At 52.4% G+C, this 19713-nt stretch overlaps 1 protein-coding gene across 1 annotated transcript; it reads left to right on the plus strand.

Moving 5' to 3' along the window:
- The first annotated feature begins 519 nt into the window (after positions 1–519).
- Positions 520–15567, plus strand: LOC118075958 (proline-rich transmembrane protein 3). Its single transcript, XM_035098395.3, has 3 exons — positions 520–1803; positions 3453–3593; positions 11481–15567. Exons 1-3 carry the CDS (start codon positions 561–563, stop codon positions 13436–13438), a joined length of 3342 nt encoding a protein of 1113 aa, XP_034954286.3. The 5' UTR covers positions 520–560; the 3' UTR covers positions 13439–15567.
- Positions 15568–19713: the final 4146 nt, after the last annotated feature.

The raw sequence follows: 19713 nt of genomic DNA on the forward strand, positions 1-19713 counted from the left end.
CCACCAGCCCCAGAATGATACCACCACCATTGTCTTTTCAGATGGGGCAGCTGCCTTGTCATGCCTCTTCTGGCTCAAGATGCAGTGGAAAATCCCAGAGTTGAGAAAGGGGGGTTGGCTGCTGCCATCTGAGGTCCCTCCAAAACCGGCAGTGGGAGGGGAGAAGCCGATGCACAATGCAGCTGTATGCCAGAGAAACAGCCTCTCGGCATTGGGAGAGACGAGTTGCCTATACATGTGACTTCAGCTTCATGTTTGCATCCATGTGCCATGCACAGCTGCCTCACTCATGCTCGCCTGCAGCTCTCCATACACCCAGCCTGGCGTTCCGTTCATGTTGCTGCTTTTTCGCTCCACCGTGTTTCTCGTGGTGGCAGTCTCCTGGCATAACCCCGCTTTGCCCATCGCAGCCGTTTGTCGCCAAGCTCACCCGCTTGCTTCTCTTGCTGTCGTTTTCGCTTCTGTTCCTGGCTCGCCTTCCTCACCCGTGTCGCTGTCCCGCAGGGTGAAGCCTGAGAAGCTGCGACAACGCTGGATGCGGGCCGCCTCACATCGCAGCAATGGCCTCCTCCGTGGGACTCTTCCTGGCCTGGAGCCTGCTCCTGCCGGCTGTACAACGGGCATCCCGCCTCCCCACCCCAAACAACCCCACCTGGGACCCTCCCTTGAGTTCTGCCCCACGGCTGCCTCTGCTGAATGGACCCTCCCAAGAGCTTCTCCCAAGCATATCACCAACCCGTTCAGACCCCTTTGCCCACGAGATATCCAGTGGCGACGGGGAGCTGGACAGTGAGAATTGGGACGGGGCAAATCCCACAAGCCATCCTGGGACTCCAATACCCCGGGTGCCCTTTGACTTCCCTCCGGTGACCCATTCTGGCTTGGGGACACCTGCTAGTGCTTCTGAAGGAAGCTCGGCTCCCCGCCTCACCACGCAGGGGCTTCCTCAGGTGGAGGGCTTCACTCTGTCGACAGTGGGGCTTTCTAGCGTTCAAACAGAGCCTGAGGTGACCACTGGCCATGCACCTGTGGATATAATCCCAGAGCGGGGAAATAATGGGACTTCTCTCTCCATCCCTGGTGCTACAAGCCTGGCCACTCCTGGGATGACCTCCCTGCCCGCCTCATCCGGGATCGAGGCCTCGGATTTACCTGCCTCCCAGGACGAGACCACACACAGCCGCCACCAGGCGGTGCTCAAAGATATCCCCATGGCAACCACACTAGGCCCCAAGCCCACCGTGTCCACCATCCCCTTGGTGACATTACCTGCTGATGGGTCCCATGTAAAGTGGATGGCGACCGAGCGTACCGGCCCGAGGGGCGATAGCGCCACGGGGCAGCTGGGACGCGGGGATCCGCAGCAGGAGCTGATGGGCCCAAACCAGACCACCGTCAAATATATGGCTTCGTACAGGAGCACACAGACTTACGGGGGCCCGCAGGGACAGGAGGAGGTCTCAACCACTCCTTTTAGACCCACACAGGCGGCTGGATACACCCAGAGCCCGCTTGGGCCGGGGAGGGACACTGTGCTTGTTCCTTCTGTCTCCCGGGCTGCTACAGCCATCCCACTGGATGGGGCCCGGGCCTCCACAAGCTCCCCTCAGCCAGCCTCAGAGGTCTTCCCGAGCCCTTCCACCTCTTCACCGGCAGGGGACATGGCAGGGTCCCCCCAGGGGCCAGTTACGCACCAAGGAAGCACCCACTGGAGCCTGGTTGTCCACACAACGCAGCAGCCAGGACTTTGGGAAGTGGCCAGAACGGAAAAGACTCACTCTCTTGGCGGGTCAGCGACCCCAGGTAGGTTTTAGGTTGTTTCTATTTTGGGTTACAGTCTTACTAGCAATACACACCCACACACCCACACGCCGATTCTGGTCAAACTAATTAATAGCCAAGTGGTTCTCAGTTGGTGTTTGGGGGGGTCCCTATTCATCACACATAACAAAGATTACCATAGCGGTATCAAAATTTTCAAAACTAGGGGGTCCGTGGCTTGGCTTTTGAAAAACGGGGATTCCGTAGTTCGTAGCTAATTGGGAACCATTGGTAAATAGACCCATTTGCTCTCTCTCTCAAGGCTACACACCATATGCTTAGAGCAGTATGGTACCACTTTGCGGTTGTTGTTTAGTCGTTTAGTCGTGTCCGACTCTTCGTGACCCCATGGACCAGAGCACGCTAGGCACTTCTGTCTTCCACTGCGCAGTTTGGTCAGACTCATGTTGGTGGCTTTGAGAACACTGTCCAACCATCTCGTCCTCTGTCATCCCCTTCTCCTTGTGCCCTCCATTTTTCCCAACATCAGGGTCTTTTCCAGGGAGTGCCCTCCATCTTTCGTAAGTAGTGGTACCACTGTAGTGATGTATGGAAGTGAGAGCTGGACCATAAAGAAGGCTGATCGCCGAAGAATTGATGTTTTTGAATTATGGTGCTGGAGGAGACTCTTGAGAGTCCCATGGACTGCAAGAAGATCAAACCTATCCATTCTGAAGGAAATCAGCCCTGAGTGCTCACTGGAAGGACAGAGCCTGAAGCTGAGGCTCCAATACTTTGGCCACCTCATGAGAAGAGAAGACTCCCTGGAAAAGACCCTGATGTTGGGAAAAATGGAGGGCACAAGGAGAAGGGGACGGCAGAGGACGAGATGGTTGGACAGTGCTCTCGAAGCTACGAACATGAGTCTGACCAAACTGCGGGAGGCAGTGGAAGACAGGAGTGCCTGGTGTGCTCTGTTCCATGGGGTCACGAAGAGTCGGACATGACTTAATGACTAAACAACAACAACAGCAGCAACAACAAAACATTGTTATTGTAAGCCACTTCGGATGCTCACCGCGAGCAGAAAAGTAGGATGTAAATATTTCAAAGTAACAAAACGGTTGTAGCCAGCAATGCTGTACTCAGAGCAGACCCACTGGAATTAATGGACCCAACTTAGCCGTGCCCATCAATTTCAGTGGGTCTACTCTTGAGTATGGCTTCTCCTGGTTCTTCTGCTACCTGGAACCCCTGTTGGAATCAGTCCTCTTGGGGTGGGATAACTTTCCTCACCTCCTAATCTCTTTAGCTACAAAGGGAACATTATTAACATCCAGGAGGGATATATATATATATATATATATATATATATATATATATATATAAAAGTTTACCAAGACATTAGATGACAACCTTGAAATTATTAACTATGAAGGCGTGTGATTGTTTTTAGACTTTTTTTAAAAAAATATTGAATGGTTTTGACTATTTTGTGTTTGTTCCCCTGAGCTCCTTTGAGAAGAAAGGCAGGATATAAATTTAATAGTAACAGTAATAATAAATACAATGCTTCTGGGAGAAAACAAGGCAGCCGTTTGACATGGTGGGGTTTTCCTTTTGCCTGAGCTAGAGCTACCTGTGTAGTTGCTGGATCCATCTAAAGCCTATTCCTCTCTTTTTCTTCCCAGGGATTTTGGGAGAGATTGATATTAACCCCCAACGAGTCCGGGGGGCTGTGATGCCCAAGGGCCCTGTCACGTACCTTGACTCCACTACTCCTGGACAGGACACCTCTGGGGGGAGGAGCAGCCCGGAAACCAAGCACCCAGGTGAGTGAGAACAGGGCACCGAGGATGTTTACTAAGAACGTGAGAAGAGGCCTGTTAGATCAGATAATCTAGGCCAGGATCTAGTAGGCTATGCCTGTGTAGCCAAGGCGGTAGACTCCATATGTGGACTCCAACTCTCATCAGTCCCAGCCAGAGTGGTCCAACAAGCCACAAACAGGCTTACCTTCCAAGTCCCGGACTGCAGAATCCGGGACCGGCAGCCGTGTGACACCGGAAGTTGCGTCGACATAACTTCCGGTGTCGCTCTGCCCATCTATGGGCACCAAAAATGGCCGCTGCCGGCACCGGAAGTCGCATTATGCACTTCCAGACATGCGTAGATGTGACTTTTGAAGCCACCGCCGGCCATTTTTGGTGCCCATAGGAGGGCAAATCAGAAAAAAATGGCCGCCAGCAGGAGAAAATAACAGAGAAAAACGGGAGACGAAGTGATACGGAGGACCACCGGGAAAAGGTAAGTAAAAACGGGGGTTTCCCGGAGAAAACGAGGTACTTGGCAGCTATGCAAACAGGGCCTGAAGGCACTATGATTCCCTAGCAAGGCTTTTTTTTTTTTTGAGATACACTGCTTCTGAACATGGAGTTTGCTAATAGGGCTCCGCAAATCATCCCTCCATGATCGAGCATATCCCATGGCACTGAATTCAGGTATGGAGATGCCTGGATGTCCCTAGAATTCTTCAGAATAACCCTCCCGCAGCTGCTATTTGCTTTTATTTAAAAACAAAACAAAACATGAACAACATAATACACAGTTTGGCCCTAAGTATATATAACTTCAGGGACGCAGGTGGCACTGTGGGTTAAACCACAGAGCCTGGGAAGGTCGGCGGTTCGAATCCCCACGACGGGGTGAGCTCCCGTTGCTCGGGCCCAGCTCCTGCCAACCTAGCAGTTCGAAAGCATGTCAAAATGCAAGTAGATAAATAGGTACCACTCCAGCGGGAAGGTAAACGGCGTTTCCGTGTGCTGCTCTGGTTCACCAGAAGCGGCTTTGTCATGCTGGCCACATGACTTGGAAGCTGTACGCTGGCTCCCTCGGCCAATAATGCGAGATGAGCGCCGCAACCCCAGAGTCGGTCACGACTGGATCAAATGGCCAGGGGTCCCCTTACCTTTACCTTTACGTATAACTTCGTTTACTCACCTATTTGTCCCCTAGCCCTTTTTGCTCTTCCCTTCTTTCTCCCCCTCCCTCTATAATCTCCCTCCACTTTTGGGGTTTGTAGCTGACTAAGTCACACTCAGAACAGAACCCACAAGTTAGTTGTGTGGTTAACTGATTTCAACAGGTCCATTTTGAATAGGGCTTGGAAGTCACACTTAGGCTGCAAACTTACTTGGGAGTAAGCTCCGTTGATCTCGATGAGATTTGCTTTAACAGGGTTGTGCCTTCTCAGTGTAATCTTGTTGGCGTAAATACCTGCCCTCGCCCTCTCTTTTTTGCTTATCTCGCTCCGCAAAGTGCTGTGCACCTTGTCAGTGGTCCATACATAATACATTGCAATAATAGATTGGATGTGTTATTGAAGGAGGTGGATTGCCTTACTGCTGGGCTTTCGTTTCAGGGCAGATTTTAAATCTGCCACTGTTGCAAATATGTTGAACTGACTAGCATTAAATTTATTATTGCGTTGCATAATTCATTCTGCTTCTCCTAGACTATGGGCGGGGTGGGCAGGAAGTCATACAGGGCACTCAATGAGTGTCTGGATGGCCGAGCAGCCTTAAGACTCAAGGCTTTGCCTTCACCCGGTGTCCTGCTCCCTGAATAGAGACGCAGATTCAAATCCCGCTTCTGACACAGCTCCATGTTAAACTGCCTGCAGAAAGTCCTGGGTTTAGGCTAAGGGTGGCTGTTCAGCTCTAAACACAACCCAGCTGGCACGGTTAATTGTCAGGGATGTGTAGTTCAGCAAAATTCATCTTCAAAGCGGACAGTCCTGGCCCAGGTAGGCCTATCTCAGTATAAGGTAGCTTTGAATGTCCGAAGCTGCATTCCTTCTCCATTCTATGCTCTGCCTTCTGCCCGTTCAGCAAGTTCTCTGGCATTTATTTGAGCTCTCGCCTGGCGCTGCCCAAACACACTCCCAGCAATAGATTCGCAGCCACAAACTTTCAAAACAAAAAAGTGCAGATTCTGCAGCCGGCGCCCCCTTCCGCAGCCTTTCACGAGCTCTGCAGAACGGCGGCAATCAAACCCACAACTCTGCTTACCCTGTGTAACTTGGCTTGCTTGCTCGAGCCATCTCAGACAGTTTGCCCCGCAAACTCCTTTTCGTGTATCTGAAGAAGTGTGCATGCACACGAAAGCTCATACCCGAATAAAACTTAGTTGGTCTTTAAGGTGCTACTGAAGGAATTTTTCTATTTTCCTTTTCGTGTGTAAGTAATAATAATAATAATAATAATAATAATAATAATAATAATAATTTATTATTTACACCCCGCCCATCTGGCTGGGTTTCCCCAGCCACTCTGGGCAGCTTCCAACAGAAAAATAAAATAAAATAATTGATTAAACATTAAAAGCCTCCCTAAACAGGGCTGCCTTCAGATGTCTCCTAAAAGTCTGGTAGCTGTTTTTCTCTTTGACATCTGATGGGAGGGCGTTCCACAGGGCGGGCGCCACTACCAAGAAGGCCCTCTGCCTGGTTCCCTGCAACTTGGCTTCTCTCAGTGAGGGAACCGCCAGAAGGCCCTCAGCACTGGACCTCAGTGTCCGGCAGAACGATGGGGGTGGAGACGCTCCTTCAGGTATAAGTGCATTTGTCCTCCGACAATGGCACGTATCGTGTAAGGACAAAAGCAAATACTTAACCAGCAGCTCCGCCTTATTAAGGGTCCCAGCCTGGGCCGGGGTGGGGTGGGGTGGGGAGGCGAGACAGGTGGAAATACTTCCCCTCAATTATTTACAGCAGTCTCTCCCTGTAGAATGGGAATGGTCTTCGCTTTGGGCAGTAAAATTGGCCGACGTGACCTTTCAGCACCATACTTTGACAGATGTGGGTTCGTGTTCACGGTCACCAGTCCCACCAGAATGAAGGTGCTCGGAAGAGAACCTTTGACTGCGTTCAAAAAGTATAGGGTGCTTACAGGGTGCTGGGACCCAGCCAGACATACAGCTTTGTGGTTAGTTCAGGGGCAGAGTAGCAAGGCACACACACTCCCACCTTCCTCCTCTCCCCCCCCCCCCCCGGTTCTGGGCAGACACTTGGAATCCCCTCCAGGGACCCGTTCAGAGCCTCTATTTGGCATTCCGCCCCAGATGCCCACGAAGGATTTGGGTGGGCCGGGAAGAAACAAGGCTGTCGTGTGAGGGACCTAGTTCTGCCCTAAATGGATTGTTCCATGGGCAGCGGGAGGTGCTGGTTATATCTGCCATTTCTAATCAGGATAATCTCCGGACCCGATTAGCACTAACTACGCAAGCTTGGCTGTCCTCCTCACTAGCCACTCCTTCCCAAGGCATACCTCTGCCAAGACGAGGCAGGATGGGTGCCAGTCCAGAGAGGACCTCTTGCCCCTGAGCTATTTCGTTCCCTCGGCTAGGCCTCGGGTGCCTGAGCCCACAACACGTCATAGGAGAGGATCACGCGAGTCCAAAGCTGCCGCTTTCCCCTAGGGGAGGACCATAACTTGGCCCCAGGTTTGATCCCCAGCAAAGCTGGGAGAAACTGGGTAGCCACTACCAGTCAGTGTAGACAATACTGATGTAGAGGTAAAAAAAAGAGAGGGGGGGGTAAAGGACCCCTGGATGGTTAAGTCCAGTCAGTCAAAGGCGACTATGGGTTTGCGGCGCTCATCTTGCTTTCAGGCCGAGGGAGCCGGCGTTGGTCCACAGACAGGTCATGTGGCCAGCATGACTGAACAGCTTCTGGCGCAATGGGACACCGTGATGGAAACCAGAGCACACACGGAAACGCCAGCAGTACCTATTTATCTACTTGTGCTGCTGTGCTTTCAAACTGCTAGGTTGGCAGGAGCTGGGAGCAGACCAAGGGGAGCTCACCCCATTGCGGGGATTCGAACCGCCGACCTTCCGATTGGCAAGCCCAAGAGGCTCAGTGGTTTAGACCACAGCGCCACCCGTGTTCCCTGTTGTAGAAGGGCCTGACTCGGAAGTTCCCACCTCCCCCTTGCTCACCCACTTTCTTTCCTTCCCTTGCCTTGGGCTCAGCAAAAGAATAGGCCAGGCTTTTCTCCTGAAGCCAAGGCGATCCAGCCCCACTGCCCCCCATCATGTTTTGTGACAAATGGTGATTTGACACCTTCCCACGCAGACAGGGCCGGCTCTAGGTAGACCCCCGGTGGTGCGGTGTGCCAGGGCGCCGGGCCGCGCGGAAACCATGCTGCGCCCTGTGAGGGCGGGGGCGCCGGAGCGATCTCCACCCCTCAGCGCCAGGGCGCGCGACCTGCTCGAGACTGCCCTGCACGCAGACACCCTTCCCCCCCCCTGTCCTGCTGGGCAGTTTCTGTCTTTGGCACAGTTTTTGCCTCCCTGTCCCCTGATCTCACCCCCCACCCCCACCCCCCAGTGCTCCTCTGCTTTGCTGATCCACTTGCGCCTGGATCAGTTCCAGCAAATTTGGAAGTGGATGGCAGGGAAAAGAGAGCGAAGAAGCTCTGGCTGCCTTGTCTCTCACTTGCAGTGGCAGATTTAAAGGTGCATGGATGTTCTCCAGATTGCAACCCAGCAGATTCCACCCCCTCAAAAAAATCTGCCATTAGGTGGTTCTCATTCAGACTCATTGGCTTCAGAAATAGGGTGGAACTGGTACCTGTGGGCATATAAATTCAATAAAATTAATAAAATTAATTTAAAAAACAACAACAACAACTACGCCGTACTCACTGGGGAACTGTTGCATTTGCAATTTCTGGATCCTTTGCTTGTTCCCTCCATACTAAGTTGGCTTTAGTGCTTCTTGTTCCAGAATTTCCACCATGCTCAGCATAATCCCTGCAAAACAGAAGCACCTTTGGGATGGAGGAAGCTGCCTACTGAGTCAGACTGTTTGCTCCATCTAGCTCAGCATTTTCTACTGCGACTGGGTTTCAGGCAGGGGGTATTCTCAGCCCTTCCTGGGGACGCCAGGGATTGAATCTGGGAACGTTTGGCACATCGAGAGGATGCTCCGGAGGGTGCCTTTCTCCACGTAGCCCATATAGTTTGTCAGTTGTTTACAGCTGTGGCCTTCTCTGCATATGACCTGGCCTGAAGCTTTTCCCACTTTCCTCCCATGTAGCTCAGAAAAACAAAGTCCCTCCACAGTCATTTCTGGATCCCTAGTGCATATCCTCCAGGCTTATCTCAGCGGTGGCCTCTTAGCTTGCCTTACCAGTTCTGAAGGATCTACTGAGTCTTCCTTAATCACGCCCTTCCCTCCCCTCTGGGCTCATCTTCAGGCTGAAAAATTACCAGCTATTACAATCGGGAGAGCTGCAACAAAACGTTGCAGTGTGTGGTACGCCAGCCCCAGCCGAGCTATTTTCTAGGATACTCCATCCCGGTTTTCAGTTCCTCGCTCCCAACAGTTATAGCATTTACAATCACTGAGTGTGTTCAGTCCCCATTGGGATACTGACAAGCTGGAACGTGTCCAGAAGAGGGCAACGAAAATGGTCAAAGGCCTGGAAACGATGCCTTATGAGGAACGGCTTAGGGAGCTGGGTATGTTTAGCCTGGAGAAGAGAAGGTTAAGGGGTGATATGATAGCCATGTTCAAATATATCAAAGGATGTCATATAGAGGAGGGAGAAAGGTTGTTTTCTGCTGCTCCAGAGAAGCGGACACGGAGCAATGGATTCAAACTACAAGAAAGAAGATTCCACCTAAACATTAGAAAGAACTTCCTGACAGTAAGAGCTGTTCGGCAGTGGAATTTGCTGCCAAGGAGTGTGGTGGAGTCTCCTTCTTTGGAGGTCTTTAAGCAGAGGCTTGACAGGCATATGTCAAGAATGCTTTGATGGTGTTTCCTGCTCAGCAGGGGGTTGGACTGGATGGCCCTCGTGGTCTCTTCCAACTCTACGATTCTATGATTCTATGGGCCGGTTTTGGAGTTTACCACCAACCACCACCACTTAGGGCTATTTCTCCTAAATATCTTATTGTGTGCATTTGCAAACCTTGGGGTCCGTCCGTCCCCCACCCCAAATCAGGCTTGACACCTCCCGGTTGTATGTGGACGGTGTGTCATTTCAGCTACAAAAGGATCCGCGCTTGGAGAGCTGTGTCGGTCGGTCATGAGCAAATGATTGCCGGTTATCGTTGCCCTGCTTCCTGCATGCCAGCGTTGCTCGTCTCTCGCTCACCCTGCTGAATCTTGCCAGGTGGCAGGATGGTAATGAATGGGCTGGGGAAGGCCCCCTGGAGCAGATGGCAGAGGAAGCTTCTCCTTAATTTGGCTGCTGTCGCCTGCAGTTCGGGAGAGGAATAAATAGTCATCTCGTGCCCCACCTCCTCCCCTCCAGCATAGATGACTCAGTAGCAGAGCGCATGCCGGGCATGCCGAAGGGCAAAGCTTGCAATCCCTGGCATGTCTAGTAGTTAAAGCGTCTCGGGAAAGCATCTCGGACTGGGGGAGAGCAATCAGAGGGGATAGCAAGGCCATGTCGGTCCGAAACTGTGTGTCGTTTGAGAGAACTGCTCATTTCGCTACAGTAAACCAATCAATTGAATACTCCTGGGAGCACAAAGTAGGATTTAATAGCATTGCGCCAGCAGGGTGTGTGTGTGTGTCTCTCGTTGAGTAGGGAAGGGGCCTGGAATCTTAGCAAGTGTAGTGAATAATCCTGGCATCTCCAGTAGGGTTTGGAGGAACGCCTGCCCGAAATCCCGGAGAACTGCTGCCAGTCAGTGCAAACCATACTGGACTAGATGGACCGGACGTCTGACTCAGTAGGTGCTCCTATGTAATCTGCGCTTAAAAACAACAAGAAGAACTACATCAAATTCTGAAGCCCGGAAGCCAGATTCCGCACATTATGTGCACAGCATGCGAATGAAGCAGAGTTGGAATCTTTGGCTATTTTTACTTCCTATAATCTGCTTTTATTAGTCCTGCGGAGAGGCAGGGGCAGAACTCTGTGCGGCATCGGAGCTTTTCCAAGACTTGAAATCTTATTTGATCCTCCCCTCCAGCTTCTTAGACTTCACAATGCATCCTTTGCCCACATGCTTTCAACCGTACTGGGAAGAAGGGAACCTCATACTTGCTACTCCTTTTCTCCTCTCCTTGATGAAAATGTCGATTCTGGACAGAGCTGGGTGTATGCGTGTTGTAATAATGACTTAACAAAGGAACAGAAATGCAGGTTGCCCACTGCGTACATGTCAGGGGATTGTTGCGGCTACTCTAGAGTAACGACGCTCCGCATGCTTGTCTTTCAGCAGTTTTTGTTTAGTGCAGTCTATTTACAGTGAGCTGGGTCTGTACAACATGTCTGCTTAGTCCGAGGCAGAATCCGGCATTGGACCGCCCCTCGACCTTTTCCAGCATAAGAGCCTAAGGGCAGCAAATCTCTTTCCCCTCCTTCTCCTGCGTGATTCCGGAACCGGAGGAAAGGGTCTGCGTTCCATGTTTTCCTTCTCCCCCCTTTCCCCCCTCTCTCTTCCTCCTTCCTGTGTCGCAGGGGCTCTCCCTTGCTGAGAGAGCCCTGGCCCTCTCTCTCCACTTCCTGACTGGACTCCTGAGCGTCCATCCTCGCTGTTATCGCTGCTTGGGGACGGGCTGCTTCTGATGAGGGGAAGAGGGTCCCTATATTCTCTTCCCCTTACAATACATTTATGCAAAAATGGTCTTTTGGGGGACTTCCTTCCTGACCCTTGATCCCCATCGTGCTTTTTTCCATTATCATTTACAGGTGCAGCTGGGACCCGTCCCGCTAAGCGGAGCAGCAGCAGCACCACCACCACCACGTCTGCCCGCCTCCTGGACACCCCCCGCCGTGGCCTGATCCGGGTCACCACGCAGAGAGTTGTGCTGCACCGTCAGTTGGCCCGCCCCCAGCCCAGCCTGCCCACCGTCCTCACTGCCTCCAGCGCACCTTGCCCCAGCCCTGGGAGCGCCTGCAGCCAGCTGCTGCCCAACCAGACCTTGATCCGCTGGGGGGACCTCGAGCGCACGCTGAGCTTTGCCTGGGCGCTGCACGTCTACGGCTCCGGCGTGCTCTTCCTGCTGCTGAGCCTGCTGAGCCTGGCCTGCCTGGGGGGCTCCCTCGCCTTGCGGGTGGCTCACTTCCCGCACGTCGCAGCTGCCAGCGCCCTGCTGCTGGCCTTCGGGCTGCTACGCACCACCTTCTTCCTGGCCGACCCGTACGGTGCGAGGGGCCGCCTCCCGGCCGCCGCGGTGAGGGTCCTCTACACGGCGCCCTTCCCCCTGCTGTTCACCACCTTTGCTGTGCTCCTCCTCCGCCTCTTCCGCCAGGCCCGCCTGGAGGTCCTGCCCCCCAAGTGGCAGAGCCTGCCGCTCTGGGCTGCGCTGGGGTCCGTGCAGAGCGCTGCCCTGCTGGCCGCCGACTTGTTCTCCCCTCCGTTGCACCCAGCTGTGCCGGTGGGGCTGCACACCCTATCCTGCGCCCTGGGCATCTGCCTCCTGCCCTTCATGGCCTTCGTCTACTGGCTGCTGCGGCGCAGCGTGGTCGAGACGGCCGAGGGCACCCCGGAGCCGGGCGTCTGGAGCGGAGCGTGGCTGCTGCTGGCAAGCAGTGGGCTGGCCCTGCCGTCCTGCGGGCTGCAGTTCTACGGGGTGCTGTGGCTCTCGGGCCTCCTGGGCCAGGTGGACCTCTTCACCTGGGGCTGGTGGTTCGTGCAGTTCTGGTTCCGGATCGTGGAGCTGGTGCTCTCCTTCGCCCTCGTCTCGCTCGCCTGGCAGGCCCTCTGCTGGCGCTATGGCTCGGCCGAGCACTCCTGCTGGGCCAAGCTCCTACGCTACTTCTGCGCCTACCGCAAGGCCGAGGTGCCCGAGTACCCCAACAACTGCTACGACTGGGCTGGAGGCGTCCTGGAAAAGGTCCCCAACAACGACATCAGCAAGAACCTGATCCGGAACCCTCCCGGGGGTGGCAGCGGGCGCCTCTGGGCGCTCAAGGACAGCAACGAGCTGCGGGCAGCGGGCGTCCAGGGCTCCAGCCCATCCCCCGCACGCCCCGTCTACAGCCCCAAGTGCCCCAACGCTGCTGTGGCCATCATGGGCCGCTCCTACACCAGCATCTGCTTTGAGCGGGATTCGGTCCTCTCCCTGGCGGAGCTGGAGTTCCGGCCCCCGTCGCCCATCAACCTGAGCCGCAGCATCGACGAGGCGCTTTTCCGCGAGCACCTGGTGCGCGACTCCATCTTCCTTCGCTCCAGCCTCCACTTCCCATCGCGCCTGGCCCGCCAGGACTCCTGCTCTTCCCTGCGCGGCGACTGCTCCACGCTCTCCCACACCGCCCAGCCCCTGCTGTCGCGTCCGCGCCGCAGCAGCGACCCCGACTGCCTCTACAGTTTGGCCCGTGCCAGTTCCATGGCCGAGCTCACCACTCAGAGCCGCGGCCTGGCCAGCGAGCCCCCGACGGACACCTCCTTCGACAGCTTCTCCCGCACCTCCTTCTCCCGGGCCTCCCTCAAGTTCAGCTGGAACCCCTGGCGCCACGGCCTGTCCTCGCCAGAAAGCCTTCCCCCTGAGGAGCTGCCCAACCAGGCCCAGCTGCTCCCAGACGAACTGCCCCTGGCCCCTTCCACCAGCGCCCCAAACTCGGAGCGCGAGGCCCGGAAGAGCTTCCTGGCCCTCAGCAAGCAGGTGGATTCTCGCAGCCTCTCGAGTGACACTATCGAACTGTGAAAAAGCGGCTCGGGATCCCGCCCTACCTGAGGCGCAGCAACCTGGTTCTTAGCTGAGGAGGTGGGAGAAGGCGGCTCTCCCCAGGAAGACTCCCCATTTTCCTTTCAAAAAAGCCGCGGGGAGCCTTTTGCCCCGACTTGGCCCAGTACGTGCCACTCACGTCGTGGCCCCCAATCCGTAGCTGGGCTCCTCTAGTGTCAGCCACATGATAAATAGTACCACCAGCCAGCCATCCACTCTGACAACCACAAACCTAGTAGCACAAGCCAGTCATCCGTTCCCATGTTCTATAGTGCCAGGAACACCAAGCGCCCGCTCGCCATTTTCTGTAGCCACCTCTGTTTTCCACCTGTAGCATATGGGAATGGGAGGCAGGCGGGCACCAAGAACTCTGCCGGCTGCAAGAAGGGTGCTGTGTGGGGAGAGAACAGGGCAGGAGGGTACAGCTCAGACGGCACTCTCTCCAATCCAGCCCCCAATCCGAAAAGGCTCAGCTTGCCGTTACTGTTTGCGGCAGTGCCCACGTTGTGCCATAGAAAGATGCCCTTGGAGGCGAGGCTGAGGAGGGGCAGGATGAGGGCCTGCCACCGCCGTGATGGGCCCCCAAGTATTTGCAGCAATCTCAGAGCAAGGCAGTGCTGCAGGCTGTAGCTCAGTGGTAGAGTCTGCCCTCTGCATGCAAACGGTCCCAAATTCAGTCGCTAGGTCTCTTGCACTAAAAAAGGATCTTGCACTAAAAAGAGCTGGGAAAGGATTTCTGCCGGGTCGTAGCTCAGATACAAATGAGCTCAGTTCAGCAATACTGTATTCTCGAGTCTGTATATCTGCACGGCAGCGGCTCATGCTATAAAATCATTCCGCGAGCCGAATTTTTCTGGCTCAACATCCATAGCCCAAGCCACAGTGACTGACTTGTAGATGTTGGGAAACGTACAGTGCAATCCTGCGCAGGTCTACTTAGAAGTAATCACCCACCTACTGCGTCTCATTAGAATTGCTCCCAGGTAAGTGTGCAAAGTGTGCTTTTGAATTATGGTGCTGGAGGAGACTCTTGAGAGTCCCATGGGCTGCAAGAAGATCAAACCTATCCATTCTGAAGGAAATCAGCCCTGAGTGCTCACTGGAAGGACAGATCCTGAAGCTGAGGCTCCAATACTTTGGCCACCTCATGAGAAGAGAAGACTCCCTGGAAAAGACCCTGATGTTGGGAAAGATGGAGGGCACAAGGAGAAGGGGACGACAGAGGACGAGATGGTTGGACAGTGTTCTCGAAGCTACGAACATGAGTTTGACCAAACTGCGGGAGGCAGTGCAAGACAGGAGTGCTCTGGTCCATGGGGTCACGAAGAGTCGGACACGACTAAACGACTAAACAACAACAACAAGTGTGCAAAGGATTGCAGCCTTAATCTAGCTTTTTCTAAAAGACAAAACTTGTTTCTAGGTCTCATGGCTGCTGTGGAAAAGGTGGCAGATCCATCCAGCTGGTTTCTTTCCCGTTAGCAAAACCAGAGAAGAACAACATCTCTCCATCCCTTTCCCACCAAGCACACGGCTGGGTTATGCTTCAATATGCTAGACTGGGGGGGGGGTCTTTAATTTCTTAGCTTTATCGAGCCCCCCTATCTTCTTCCATGACTCTGCCCATGTCTGATGTAGTCTACATGCGCCCGTGCTCTCCATCCCTTGTGTCTTTTTTTAAAATAAAAAATAATCGAAATTTGCCAGAGTTTGGCTGAAACTCAGAACTTGGCCTGGGTTGGAAACGGGAGAACATGTTGCAGGACGACCTTGAAATTCACACGGGAACGCTGCTTTGTCAGATTGGAGCGAATAGCACAATTTTGCAACTTGCCTGGCAACTTACCTCTCCTCCCCTGACAGGGCGATAGCAGGGAATGAAAGGATGGAACTTTCCGGAACTGCGGTTGGACAGGGGTGCTGCCGAATGTCCATGTGGTCTGTTTGTGCCAAAAAGAAAAGAAAAAAAGAAATAAATAAAGCTGTCGGAGAATGTTAACCCTGGCTTCGGATACAGTTTATTGCCCAGTTTTGTGGGACTTGGAGGGGCTACACAACACACCTCCTTTGTGAGGGAAGAGCGAAGAAGGCCTGTGAGGATGGAATTCTGAGGGAAAGCGCATGTTGACAGTGGAAGCTGGTCCACTAGGGCGAGGAACCGCTCCTGCGTGGCTCCTTAACAACCTGTTCAAGGGGTGGCATTGCCTGTCAGCCCTTCCTCCTCCTTAGCCTCAGTGTTTCCCTTGTAGAACTCAGGCCGTCATTGGCTCTGGCGCTACCTACTTTTTTTAAAAAAAAAAAATAATTAATATTTTCCATAAAACAACAAAACTGCAGTTACGAAAGATACAAAACAAGGAAGAAGAAAAAGGAAAGAAAGGGACAACTGAGATAGGAGAGAGAGAGAAAGAGTAAAATAAAGAAAGCATAAGAAAATAAACATTAGCAAAAATTACAGAAGAGGAACTTCTGTTTCCCCATCTGCTGGTTACATTGGAAAAAAATTAGAATATTGTTATTTAAAACCTTCAGTTGATGTGAATATCTATCTAAACATTAGGAAGAACTTCCTGACAGTAAGAGCTGTTCGACAGTGGAATTTGCTGCCAAGGAGTGTGGTGGAGTCTCCTTCTTTGGAGGTCTTTAAGCGGAGGCTCGACAGCCATCTGTCAGGAATGCTTTGATGGTGTTTCCTGCTTGGCAGGGGGTTGGACTGGATGGCCTTTGTGGTCTCTTCCAACTCTATGATTCTACTCCGCTTTCTGTTAAAACAATATTTCCTCCAAGTTAAGGTGTCTCAGAATTACCTATGCTCTGGCGCCACCTAATGTTGGTCTTCCTGCCTTCTGCCCCAATGGGTTCCAGCCATAGCAGCCCTATCATAGTCTTTGAATTTGAAAGCCACACATGGGAATATTAGTGGCCTCATCCAGATGCCTTCAGGAAGCCCACATGCAGGACATGAGCGCAATCGCCCCCTAAATCTGATCCCTGGTGCACATTCTGTTTATTAAACCCAGAGGGTGGTATTCAACGTAAGTTTTACTCAGAGCCTGCCTAACTTGGTTATGTTCATTGATTGCAGTGAGTGCGCTCTTGGGTGAAACTTTTAAGTTGACAACCACCCATCTACCTTAAATATATTTAATCCCTTGCCACTAAGGAGCTCAGGGCAGCAGTCAAGCTGAGCAATAATGACTGGCCCAAAGTCATCCAGTGAGCTTCATGGCTGAGTGGCATGGATTTGAACCTGGATCTTACTAGTTTCTGGTCCCGCGTAACCACTCCCCAACGCCACTGCTCAAATACTTACATACACGTGTGTGTGTGTGTGTGTGTGTGTGTGTGTGTGTGTGTGTGTGTGTGTGAACCCCCACTCCCAGCTGAGAAAATCTACAAACCAAGAAAGAGGCAGGGGAAAAGAGAAAGATTTTAAGGGGCTTGACGAAAGGTTTATTTCATGTCCGTTACTGATGTGATCTTGCAGGCCAGCTGCTCTGAATCCTCCTGTTTCTTTTTAAGACTGGGCTTCGTTCCCAAGAAACCCCACCCCATTCCTCCCCAGAGGAGATCCAGACCTCAGCCCCAATTTGGCCTCCCTCCTGGCTGTAACGCCTGCATTGGTTTTCTTCTTTGTGGATAAGGTTATCACAGCCTAAGCTATAAATAGGCCAAGCCACTTAAGGCAGAACTGGATACTTCGAGAGAGAGATTTGGGGGTGGGGGTTTGCTGCATGTCTGCCATCTATTGCTGGTTACATCGAGTATAAAGCAATGTTACGACACTGCAAACAGCCAGTGCAAGAAGAGGGCAGACACAGTGCAAATGGCTAGTAGTAATACCAGAGGTCGAGATGGGCACCTGCTAAGGACCGCAATCTAGCGATGGGGTGTTTGTGTGAGTGTCTGTGAAACAGCAGAGAGCTGCTGCGGCTCTTTGCTGGGAAGGGGGGTGGGTGGGCAGGGAGTGCTGTGGTGGTCAGGACTAAATCTAGATTCTGTGCAAAACCAGCCCAAACTCTGAACCAAGAGAAGCTGGATTCAGCTTCAGCCTGTCTAAACTATGCAAACTGAAGTACATTGCAATATTCTGTTGGTTGTGTGGTGCTATGGGGCACAAGGTCATTTAGGCCTCATCTGCACTAAACATTTAAAGCAGGCTCATACCACTTTAAATACCCTGATTCTCCTAAAATAAGACGTAGCCATAAAATAAACCGTAGCAGGGTTTTTAAGCATTCAAGGAATATAAGCCATACCCCAAAAATAAGACATAGTGATAGGCGCAGCAGCATTGCCGGCTGCAGGAGGAGGAGGAGGGGAAAAATAAGACATCCCCTGAAAATAAGCCATAGTGGGTTTTTTTGTTTGTTTTTTTGAGGAAAAATAAATATAAGATCAGGGACCCAGGTGGCACTGTGGTCTAAACCACTGAGCCTAGGGCTTGCTGATCAGAAGGTCGGCAGTTCGAATCCCTGTGATGGGGTGAGCTCCCGTTGCTTGGTCCCAGCTCCTGCCCACCTAGCAGTTTGAAAGCACATCAAAGTGCAAGTAGATAAATAGGGACCGCTATAGCGGGAAGGTAAACGGCGTTTCCGTGTGCTGCTCTGGTTCGCCAGAAGTGGCTTTGTCATGCTGGCCACATGACCTGGAAGCTATACGCCGGCTCCCTCGGCCGATAATGCGAGATGAGCGCGCAACCCCAGAGTCAGTCACGACTGGACTTAATGGTCAGGGGTCCCTTTACCTTTAAATATAAGATGGTGTCTTATATTCGGAGAAACACGGTAGTACACACCCACACCCCAATCCTGGGAACTGTAGTTTCAGAAGGGTGCTGACAGTTGTTAGGAAATCCCTGTCCCCCTCACACAGCCTCAGTTCCAGAGTTCTCTGGAAAGAGGGACTGGGTGTTGAGCCACTCTGAAAACGTAACTCTGAGAGGGCTATGGACCTCCTAACCATAGCTGCCAAGTTATCCCTTTTTTAAAGGGATTTTCCCTTATGCTGAATAGGCTTCCTCGTGAGAAAAGGGAAAACTTGGCAGCTATGCTCCTAACACAGGCATCCCCAAACTTGGCCCTCCAGATGCTTTGGGACTACGATTCCCATCATCCCTAGCTAATAGGACCAGTGGTCAGGGATGACTGGAATTGTAGTCCCAAAACATCTGGAGGGCCGAGTTTGGGGATGCCTGTCCTAACAACTCAACACCCTTCACAAACTACAGTTCTCAGGATTTTGGGGGGGAAGCCATGACTGTTTAAAGTGGCATCCTGCTTCAAAGATAAAGTGCAGATGGGGCCAGAATCCTCCATCGAACACTAAGATATTGCAGAGGGGGTGGACTTCCAACTCTTACGATTGTATGTACGATCTTCCAACACTGTCCATTCTACTGTTAAGCTGCTTGTGCCGTCAGGAAATTCTTCCTAGTGTTTAGTCGGTATCTCCTTTCTTGGAGTTTGAACCTGTTGGTTGCCGTCTGTGAGGAGCAACAGAAAACCAGTTTGCTCTATCATCTGTGTGACACAGCCTTTCAAATATTTGAAGATGGCCTTTGTATTTGAAGGACCGTCACACTACGTCAGTTACCGAGTATGTTCTTTCAAGCCCGATTCTGCTTTCGCATGGCCCATAATCCATAATGTGCTGGCTCCCCGCACGCAGGGAGGAATATTTTCACGTGAGGAAATATTTAAGAAATGTGACGTCCAGCCTTCGGTCCATTCTGTCACCTCAGAACTTCACCACCTCCATCTGTTAATGCAAATAAGCAGGCTTGTGTAACCCTGGGTTATACGTGCCAGCTATTCACGTCAATGGCACAAAACCCCTTGATTTCAAAAAGCAGAAATTGGCGTGCGTGTCTCTGCACATGTGGCCTAAGCTATTCCTACGGCTATGGTTATGAGCAAAAATAAATGAAAGCGGTGGCAATGAACATCTATGAAATGTGATGAATAATGCTCCCAGCTGAAATCCAAAAATAGCACTCCAACTTTCCCTTCCCCAGTTGATTGAACTGCAGTGGCAAGATGAGAGGCTAGGGGAGGCTTAAGGGGACAGAAGAAGAGTTTGGATTTGATATCCCGCTTTATCACTACCCAAAGGAGTCTCGAAGCGGCTAACATTCTCCTTTCCCTTCCTCCCCCACAACAAACACTCTGTGAGGTGAGTGGGGCTGAGAGACTTCAGAGAAGTGTGACTAGCCCAAGGTCACCCAGCAGCTGCATGTGGAGGAGCAGGGAAGC

The sequence above is a fragment of the Zootoca vivipara genome, chromosome 2 (genome assembly GCF_965207765.1).
Source record: "Zootoca vivipara chromosome 2, rZooViv2.hap1.1, whole genome shotgun sequence".
In the NCBI taxonomy this organism is placed as follows: Eukaryota; Metazoa; Chordata; class Lepidosauria; order Squamata; family Lacertidae; genus Zootoca; species Zootoca vivipara.

What these genes read in the sequence shown, in the direction of transcription:
- LOC118075958 (XM_035098395.3), top strand. Translation starts at nt 561, where the DNA reads ATGGCCTCCTCCGTGGGACTCTTCCTGGCCTGGAGCCTGCTCCTGCCG. An exon ending in TGGCGGGTCAGCGACCCCAG is followed by an intron (nt 1,804 to 3,452) that starts GTAGGTTTTAGG and finishes TTTTCTTCCCAG; the next exon opens with GGATTTTGGGAGAGATTGAT. An exon ending in CCCGGAAACCAAGCACCCAG is followed by an intron (nt 3,594 to 11,480) that starts GTGAGTGAGAAC and finishes TATCATTTACAG; the next exon opens with GTGCAGCTGGGACCCGTCCC.